Source organism: Tauraco erythrolophus, chromosome 10 (genome assembly GCF_009769465.1).
Source record: "Tauraco erythrolophus isolate bTauEry1 chromosome 10, bTauEry1.pri, whole genome shotgun sequence".
In the NCBI taxonomy this organism is placed as follows: Eukaryota; Metazoa; Chordata; class Aves; order Musophagiformes; family Musophagidae; genus Tauraco; species Tauraco erythrolophus.
Window position 1 is genome coordinate 16,441,241 of NC_141474.1, and position 9,725 is coordinate 16,450,965.

General features: G+C 36.8%; 1 protein-coding gene across 4 annotated transcripts in view; it reads left to right on the forward strand.

Annotated features, from left to right (window-relative positions):
• ARHGAP29 (Rho GTPase activating protein 29) overlaps window positions 1-9,725 on the forward strand; it is a 49,285-nt gene extending 39,560 nt beyond the window's left edge. For 2 of the 4 annotated variants that reach the window (XM_086617227.1, XM_086617228.1), the window contains exons 13-22: window positions 1,078-1,244; window positions 1,785-1,913; window positions 2,102-2,200; window positions 3,698-3,861; window positions 4,093-4,281; window positions 4,423-4,560; window positions 6,196-6,437; window positions 7,229-7,535; window positions 7,709-7,817; window positions 8,824-9,725. In XM_086617227.1, coding sequence (XP_086473353.1) covers window positions 1,078-1,244; window positions 1,785-1,913; window positions 2,102-2,200; window positions 3,698-3,861; window positions 4,093-4,281; window positions 4,423-4,560; window positions 6,196-6,437; window positions 7,229-7,535; window positions 7,709-7,817; window positions 8,824-9,725 — 2,446 coding nt within the window. Of the gene's footprint in view, window positions 1-1,077; window positions 1,245-1,784; window positions 1,914-2,101; window positions 2,201-3,697; window positions 3,862-4,092; window positions 4,282-4,422; window positions 4,561-6,195; window positions 6,438-7,228; window positions 7,536-7,708; window positions 7,818-8,175; window positions 8,296-8,823 lie in introns of all 4 variants that reach the window. The other 2 variants (XM_009986379.2, XM_086617226.1) reach the window with 2 other exon arrangements.

Sequence of the window (9,725 nt, forward strand, 5' to 3'; positions counted from 1 at the left end):
CATTCCAATCTGCGTGTTTCACAGTTCTACAGGAAAGTGTCGTCATCGTTTTTCAAAAGGAAATTAAATACAAAAAACCTAAGCTTGAGTCAGACTTCTACCAACAAAAGCCAGGAAATTCTAAGTTAAAGCTGAGATTCTTAGTTCTTGTCTGTAAATTTCCTGCCTTTTAAGACTGATTTAGGCTATACTCATAAACTTTGACTTAAGGGGATTTAACTGTGCAGCTCCCCAAGAAACTTATGAGCATGAAATTTCAAACTTGTGTGCTCTTGCATCTATTTACTGCTTAAGATTTATAGGAGTGCGTTTCTTCTTCTCCCCTCTCCCCACCTTTTGTTTTCTTTGACATGGCCTTATGATTCTTCATGTACTTGAAGTGACCGTTTTTATTGTTTAGGTCTGCCTTCTTTTTAAGGGACAGTAACTTGGACAAATGCAAATTTTAATGCTTTTAAGTCTATACTTCCTTCAGCTGGATAGGGTAGAACTGGTTAAAAAACAGCTTCTTGACTGCTAATGACTAGCAGGCCATTTTGTCCACAGGGTGCTTCAGCATTTTACTGTTAACTGTTTTCTGTCCCTATCTTGAGAGCAGTTTTTCACAATGACTGCGTATGAGCTCTCTGGCAGCTTCAACATATTTTCTGTGTTTTTAAAAAAGCACAGCAGTTTAACACCTGTATGTTTATAGGTGAATGATCCTGATGGCTGGGCTGAGAATCTTTTGGAGGTCAGCATGAAAATAGGATGCGATAGCCTCTGAATTATTCTGGTCTTTAGATGAACAGAAATGCTGTTTTTTCAAGGTCTGCAAAATAACAGTCATAATGCCTTGCAGAGATGTGGAAAAGCTGATTTACATGGGGGGGAGAGAGAACACTGGGAAATTGCACATATTTAATTTTAAGTAAATTGCCACTCTTTTTTTAATTTGGGCTTAAATAGTTGCATGTCAAATATGTATGTTCAGGAAGAGCAAATGAAGCATTTTAGTGTACAGGGTTAAAAAAAATACTTTGCTTTTAATTTAATTCTATCTTATTCACTCTTCAAATTACTTTCTTCTTTCTGAAGGGTTTTTAATAAGCAATCAACCAACAGTGTCCATACGTCACATGGTAACTTATCTCAGTGTTCAGGAGATTTTCCTGCTCAGACGTTAGATGATGTGGGAAGCCCAATTTATTACCGTTCGGAGAAGATTGGAGAGAAGAGATCTTCCAGCAATACAGATATCCAAGGTAGTTCTAGATTTCATCTGGAGTTCAGTCTCTAAATAAAAATAACAGAAAAAGTTAAAAAAAAAAAAAGCACTTGATAGCTCACTGTCAGAAATGTAGCACTGAAGAGGTTAAAGTGTATTTTAAAGTTCGAAGCCTATAAAAAGTTATGTACTTGAGCATAAGACAAATAGAAAACTGCCTGTGTGTATACATAGATTCTTTGAAAAGAAAGGTGAGATGCAATTCAAACGGCAATTACTGTCAAGCTTGATCAACTAAACTATTTCAATTAACATCAGCAATTTAAAATCCATTGTTTTTGTAAATACTACATTGATTTCAGGTCTTTTGCAAAAGCACAAGTGTAAGTTTCTGAAATTAATTTTCTTACATCCTGAGTCTTTTACAGGAATATATGCTGTGGGTTTTTTATCACTATATTGTATGTTTTGCAATATTTTCCTATTTTGAATATAATCATACTTAGTCTTTAAATAAAAAGAAAATAATGTAATTTTGTCCTTGACGTTTGGAATTTGCGGATTTCCTTCTCAAAAGCAATGCGAGGTCCACCACCGTTCAGATCATGGTCAGTTGGCAACCAGAGTGGAGGAATGTGCAGTGATTCTGAAAGTGCAGGGGGAAGCAGCGAGTCACGATCCATGGATTCTCCATCTGCTAGCCCAGGTAGAGCTACACTGACTGCTATGCTAGTATAAAAAAATATAAAATATAAAAAAGTCTTTCCTTTGGACTGTTTTACATTAACAAAGACATTGTTAGTTTAGCAAATGTTGGACAGAGCCTATAATGACAATGAGCAGTTGAGTGGAACTGATACTCAGAGCTTCCTGAGAATTTTTCTCATCCTCTAGGAGATTTTAAAAGACGACTTCCCCGAACACCTTCCACTGGTACTATGTCATCTGCAGATGATCTTGATGAAAGAGAACCACCATCTCCTTCAGACTGTGGTAATGTTGTTTCCATACCTGAAGTCCCTAGATGATGTTTGTTGTAGAGTGTGGTTTTTCTCTTTTAAAGAAAAGTACATTAACCAGACTGTGATTACCGACAGCATTGTTTTTCAATACAGTGTGCATGCACTTGAGGTTGATAGCTGAAGAATAATGTTCAGGTCACTTTAATGAAGCAGAGTTGTCATCATATGTTTAGATTAACTATATAGGCAGCCTTTGAATGTTTCTAGTGTCTTCACCCTCCTGAAGTAAACATAAATGATCCACTAACCATTCCCTCCAGCAATTTCCATTTAAAATTAGCTGCACCGCAGTGAGGTATTTAAGAGCACTTATAAACTTTGAAGTAAAATGCACAGATATAAATAGCTGGTAGTTGGCAAATTTGAAAAAGGTGAATCCAAATGTTTCAGGTAGTGACTGAGCTTTTACCTCTTTCAGCTTAGATAAGCAAGTTTGGTAATGTCTGTCCCAGATTTGACCAGACCATTTCTTTCACATGAATTTTGAATTCTTTATAATAGAGACAGTGTTGCTACAGGTACTGAAACCTGAATAACTGGATTATCAGAAATAGTTCTGTGGAACATCTGTAGTACTTAAAAACTAGTTCTGAAATATTTGTGGCTGCTTGCTCAGTAGAGTCTGTAGGAGATTTTTCAGTTAGTCCTTATTTCCTAACTGCATACTTTGCCTTCTAGGCATGAGCCTGTGGTCAACAATACTAATATAGATCCAGACTTAAAGCATGGCAACTTGTTCACAAACACAAACTTTCACTTGGAGGGTTATTGTTTAATCAATACTTGAGCTTTTAAGAAGCTTTCTAGACAATATGTGTTAATTTTATGGTTTTTTATCTGTAAAACTAAAGATTTTGGTTCACAAGTTGATGGCATTTTAAGTAGATTGCTTGGGGGAAAAAATGGTCGCAAAAAGCACCAGTTGGTATTCTGTTTTAGAATCTTCTAGAAAATATTTTGGTGTTATCATAGGAGACTGAGAATCAATGATTCTTTTTTTATTTTATATGGGTTCTGCTGTGAGTGCGTGTTAGTTCTTCCCTGCTGCAAAGTATGCCTTTTTAAGTATTTCAGAAAAACTACAGGCCAAAACATAATGTTGTCTTTCATCTTCTAGTACAGGATTTTGAAATACATAGAATGAAACTTTCACGAATATTGCCTCAACTGCAGGGCAATTGGAATTAAATTTCCTAATATTTTCACATGCTGTTAATACAGGACAAAACTGAAATATTTAAAAATGCAAGCCTGATTGTTTGAGTCTACTTATAAGTAAGATTATTTGACACTTAATGTGTCTGTTATTTAAACTGTAACACTTTTTGTTTCCTTGTGATTGGAATGTTTTTGATTACTTTGATACTTGTGAATTACAGAATTCTGTTTAGCACAGTTCTAAAAAAATCAGAATAAATACCTTATCCCAGTAGTAAATATTAGAACGTGACACAGAACTTTTCTCCAGGTTTAAATGATCTGACATCTGAAACTGCATATTCTCCAGGACCTTTTAGAAATGCAAATATGTCCAAAGCAGCACAAACACACAAACTACGGAAGCTGAGAGCTCCGTCTAAGTGCAGAGAATGTGACAGCTTAGTGGTATTTCACGGAGCTGAATGTGAAGAGGTAAGTTGAAAAATAGTTTGAATTACTGCTTGGGGCTTGGGAATTTTGGAAACTTGCATTATTTCTTCTGTGTAAGAAGTACAGACTTTGTGGCTCATAGAATCATCATGAACTCATAGCAAAATCACAATAAATCTTTCTTTTTACTCACGTATGGGGTGACAAACGGCAGAGATACTTCTTACAGTGTCAGATTGCATCAAACCATGTACTTTTTTTCCTCCCCTGTAGTGTTCACTTGCATGCCATAAAAAATGTTTAGAGACTTTAGCTATTCAATGTGGGCACAAAAAACTTCATGGAAGGCTTCACTTGTTTGGAGTGGAATTTGCCCAAGCTGCTAAAAATGTTCCCGATGGCATTCCTTTCATCATCAAAAAGTGTACGTCAGAAATCGAAAGCAGAGCGCTGAATGTCAAGGTATACTCAAGTTTGTTTATAAAACTTAAGTATTAACAATCTTTAAAAAAAATCTTTTAAGATGTCAATTCTGTACTGTTGATATCATCTGTGTTTTACACTTGCCTTTCAAATAGAGTTGTGCTGGTCTTTTAATTTCAGGGCATCTATCGTGTGAATGGAGCCAAATCAAGAGTTGAAAAGCTTTGTCAAGCTTTTGAAAATGGAAAGGATTTGGTCGAGCTCTCAGAACTCTATGCACATGATATCAGTAATGTTCTCAAGCTGTATCTCCGCCAGGTATGTACTTGAGATGTCAGACGGAAAACCATAGTAATGTAGTATATTTCTTCAGTGCAAGAAAAAGAATTCCTTTTCAGCAGTCCTGCAGTTGAAGATTAAATGAATGCCTTGTGTATTTGCAGTAGGCTTTTTTATATTCACATGGAGCCTGCAACAGGGGCAGGGAAAACTGAGATCAGTGACTGCTGATATTACAATTTGTATTCCACATGGGCATAATGTCTTTTTAAATATTAATTACCGTGTGCAGAACAAGCTTTTGTTTATCCACTTGTAGTGAAGTTTTAATTTCTAAAACCTTTGCAGTTACTGAATTTGCCTTATATGAAGTTTAAAACAGTCTCATATTCTTGCCTCCTCACGCAGACAGATGCTAACATATTGCTGTTAATATATGCTAACAAAAATTTCATTAAACACTCATAATGGTCGTGATGATGTGTTTGTTATGGAGAGTTTATCCGTATTTTTCTTTTGAAATGGAGCTTTAAAGCTTCATGATTGAAACTGGTTTGGAAAACTGTATGTATCTGAAAAAATGAGGCTGGGATGTTGCCCAGTGAAATTACTGAGTCACTCTGAAAACTTGTTAACCCTGAAAGGAATAATCCTTAGCTACATGGCTCTGTCCTCTTCTTTTTACCGCCTGTCAGAGATAAGCATTCCAATCCTATGATCATCACCATTAAGTTAAGTGCTTTTGAAAAATTACAAGTATGTACTCTGCCTACTTATTCAAGTAAAAAGATAGTATATTACATACATCATGCTGGGGTACCAGTTTGAGGCACTATGCTGTATTTCAAATAGGGCTCATAATTAAAAAAAAAAGAAACAAACCACACAAACAAAGAACCAAACATGTTTTCTTCTGGTCTTATTTCCTTTGTAGCTGATCTGTTGGTGTGGGTTTTAGGTAAACCTGCTTATTTTAAATGCAGGAACAGTGCTAGAAACATGCAGTTGAGACATTTTTAGACAGAATCTTGACTTAAACCCTATTTAAGACTAATTATTAAAACTAATTATTTTGAGTTTTATCTAGTCTTCCTATTTTGTGCTTTTATCTAAGCTGGGGCCATGCAAATAGCCAGGTCAGGTTTGAGAATTTTGTCCTTTTTGTAATTTTTTTTAAATTATTAACATAATTCTCATTTTCATACCGAGAAAATACTTAAATCATAATTAAAAATGAATGTTACATGGCCTAAAATCCAATTTTTAAAAAATAGAATATGGACCAAACTTGATACCACATGTAATATACTGTCAAAGATTGGACAAATAAATAACTGCTCTATTGTCATGATATTTGTGTATATGTAATGTAACACCCTACCTCATAGCAATCACTTTCTTGAAATCCGTACCTGTATTGATAAATGCTTAGTCTTGAAACTATTGCAGGAAAGGGCTAGCAAAATATTTCCTGAGAAAGGTGTAGGGAGGGTTGTATTTGTTATTTGGGATTGGATTTCACAAATTGTGATTTGAGCTAATGAACAAGGATTAAACAATGTTATCATTGAAGAAAAGACACTAGACTAGACAAAGTTGAAGAAAAACAGGAAGGAACCAAAGAAGTTAAAATTCAGGCTTGAGTATGTTTCTGAAATGTTCTTATTTCTTCAGCTTCCAGAACCTTTGATTTTGTTTCGGCTTTACAATGAGTTCATCGGACTTGCAAAAGAAAGCCAGAATGTTAATGAGGAACTGGACGCTAAACAAGCTAGCCCCAAATCAAAGACAAGACAGTCAATCTGTATTGATCAGATCAAACTGAATAGGATCATCATTAAAATTAAAGATCTTCTGAAACAGCTGCCTGTACCAAACTATAACACTCTTCAGTACCTTGTTGGACATCTTCACAGGTGAGAAAACACTTTACATACAAGCTGATGTTGAAAAATAAACTACTACATGCTGCATACTAGGAAATTCTTGTGTCCTTGTGAGGACTGTAGAGGAAGAAGTCACATGTGCCTTAGAAGACAGTTCTGTTTGGTTTTTTTTTTTTTCCAATATAACAAATTCTCAGGTGAGAGAAGAATAGGAAATGGAAAGAAAGGAGGGAAAAAGCTGAGCTAGTTGTTTCTTGATTCTCTAGCATTGTGATCAGCAAGTAGTAACTAGTAGCAGCTGTAGGGACCTGAGGTGTGATTTAAATCAGGATATGACCCAGATAAGGCAGTGACTTGGTGGCTATTAACAGAAAATTGAAACTTGGATCATGTCTGTTAATAACCATTCTCCAGCTACATTTCACTGCCTTGTCCTCCAAATGCTGGATTGTATTGTTGTGTGATGAGGGTGTATGAAGCTGATGACTACCAATAAAAATGGGTAATATTGAGCCACAGCTATATTATTACTTTAAATGAGATGAGAGAGGCATTCTTTCCCCAATCCCAGAAATGCCAAACAGCCATAAATAATATCAACCAAACAGGACATAAAAACACCCTGTGTGGAAAGTGCTTAGTCCAAGTTGCTGTTAAATGCAGTCTGCAGTGCAGATTCTGCCTGCGTACCAAACCCACCTTTAGGTTTTTATTGTTTTTTAGCCCTTGCAGACATAATATTTTAATATCTATAGTATTTTTGAAGTATTAAAACCCTCTAACTCTTGGGGCTTGGGGGTTTCTTTTCCATCTTTATGCAGGGTTACAGAACAGTCGGATGAAAATAAAATGTCAGCCAGCAACCTTGGCATAATATTTGGCCCAACTCTGATCAGGCCACGTCAAACAGATGCTACAGTTTCTTTGTCATCGCTTGTGGATTACCCTTCTCAGGCCCGGGTAGTAGAGCTGCTCGTAACATACTATGAGAAGATATTCGATGTTTCATTGAAGCCACTTCTGAGCACATCTCAGTCTGAAGAAACTGCCATTACAGCCAGAGTTGCTTTATCAGCAGAAGAGGGGGAGCCACAACAGTGGAGGAAGTCGTTTGTTGCTGTAAAGGAAGTGAGTGACTTTTCTTGTGCTGCCGCAGTGTTACCTGTGCCGCCATCTGTGTCAAACGCTGCAGCATTCCAGAACACATTTCTATTAAATCTTTGTGGATTTTTTTTTGTTAAGAACTGCCTTTCCTTTCCTCATGAGTTCCCACTTACTTTTGCTCTGACTTTTGTTAACAGGGTATTCTGATACCTCCAAGTGAAAGCAGAGCTTCAGAAACAGCTGCATTGTTTTTGGAATCAAACAATAGTAAGAATACAAAGGAACAAGTAGATACACCTGTAACTGGTTAGTGTGCTTTTATTAAGTCTTGGGGTGGGTGAATAAGCAGTCATAGATGTGTTAGATTATAATGCATGCAACTCTTCAGTTTAGACAGAAGCAAGTGATAAAACCTGCTTATTACTGCTTGATATACTGTTTATCTTTGTAAGAGGCATAGAGATTTAAGTCTTTCTAAAGGCTTTCAAGAGAGCTGTGTTTATGGAGGCAGAGTTTAAAGTATTTGGTGAAAGAATACAACAGTGTTTTGGTTTCTCTTTAAAAAAAAATAGTAATTATGCTGTGACTGGATTTCTGAAATCCACTATGATGGTGCAAACCAATATCCAGCAATTACCATGCTTTGACCATTGTTTTCCTCCAGACTGCATATTGTTACCACTCACTGGAACTGAACGAGAAGGTTCTGGGAAGAGTAATTCTCTGACAGAATCATCAGCTACCAGCATTTTGGATATGAATATTTCTGCTCCAAAAGAGACAGGTTTGTTAACCTAACTGTAAATCTTCTATAAGACTTTTTTTTTTCTGTTTATCTGCCTGTGCTACTACAGTGGTTTGGTTTAATGTAGGTATGAGTTCATCTACTTTTTTTAGGAGTAACTATATATGATCCTTTTTAATTATACTGATTTTTCAGCTGGTCTTGCCAGTTCAGTCATGTCCTGTACATTAACAGTGCAACAATCTAAAACACAATAAAACTGAAGATATTCAGGGATGGGAAAGCACCAGTGAAAAAGTGCAGAGTCTCTTTGCCTGTTTTTTCCTCAGTGTCTTTGTTGGTTACATCTGTACAGTATTTGTTTTACTGCTATTGAAATGCTAACATTTGGTTAGAGTAGGATACTCCTAGTATGTATACAAGGTATATCTAAAAAAATGTTATCCCATTAAAATACCAACTGTCAAGGGATCATTAATAAAGTTCATATTTTGTTGGCAGAAGTCTTGCTGACTTGTCTTTATATTTGGTGCAAAGATCCAGTCACATCTATTTGTGTGTTTCTAGGTGATGCTGTGAGTCCAGCTTCAGAGAGAGACAATGATTCATTTGTTTCTTTAGGTGAAGACAGCTGTAAAATTAACTTATTGGCTGCAAAACCTAACCGTCAGATTACCAAAGTTCCATTGCGGGTTCCAAAGACAAAACCAGCTACTCGGCCTGTGAGCTTACCTGTAGACCGAATACTTCCTCCGTGTGTTTTGAATGAAAGAAATTCACGAAATGCAGGAGCAGTAAGTCCAGAGAAGCTTGGCAGGAGCCCTACTATTGAAGAAGTTTCAGAGGTGAAAGCACTCCCTGCTGTTAATACCTGCTGCAGACTTCCTTGTTACGACACCCAGATGCTGCGAAAAACTTGGGACAAGCAATATAAACAGTATGATATCACAGCAAGGACAGCAATGATTGTGACTAATGTGCCCCAGGAGAACCGAGCCCTTGAGAGTGGAACTGCAGGTGCCTTATCTTCATCATGCAGCACTGGGAACAATTTGGCTAATTCTGTTCTTCCTAGTAAGCCATATTCTGTTTCTGTCAGGTCAGGAAGGACAGCAACAGAAGGGAATGGTCCTGATGCCAATCCTCTTGCTGCCTTCAAGGCACCAAGAACATTGCAACCACCCCCAGGGACATTTTATAAACCACCCTCTAACAAATCAAAACAAAATGAAGAGGGTTCTTTTGCTAAAGCTTGTGCACCAACCGGTGCTAGCTCTATGCTTCACCAGGATAATACTGTGAAACTGGCTAGGAGCTCTGCACTTCCATCAGGTGATCCTGAACAAAACACAAATGAACAAAAAACTAGCTCAGAGGATATTCACCCTGCAGATCTGAAGCCTACTTACCAGAGACTGAGACCAAAAAGGATCCAAGAACTGGAACACAGGGAAGCTCATTTTGTATAG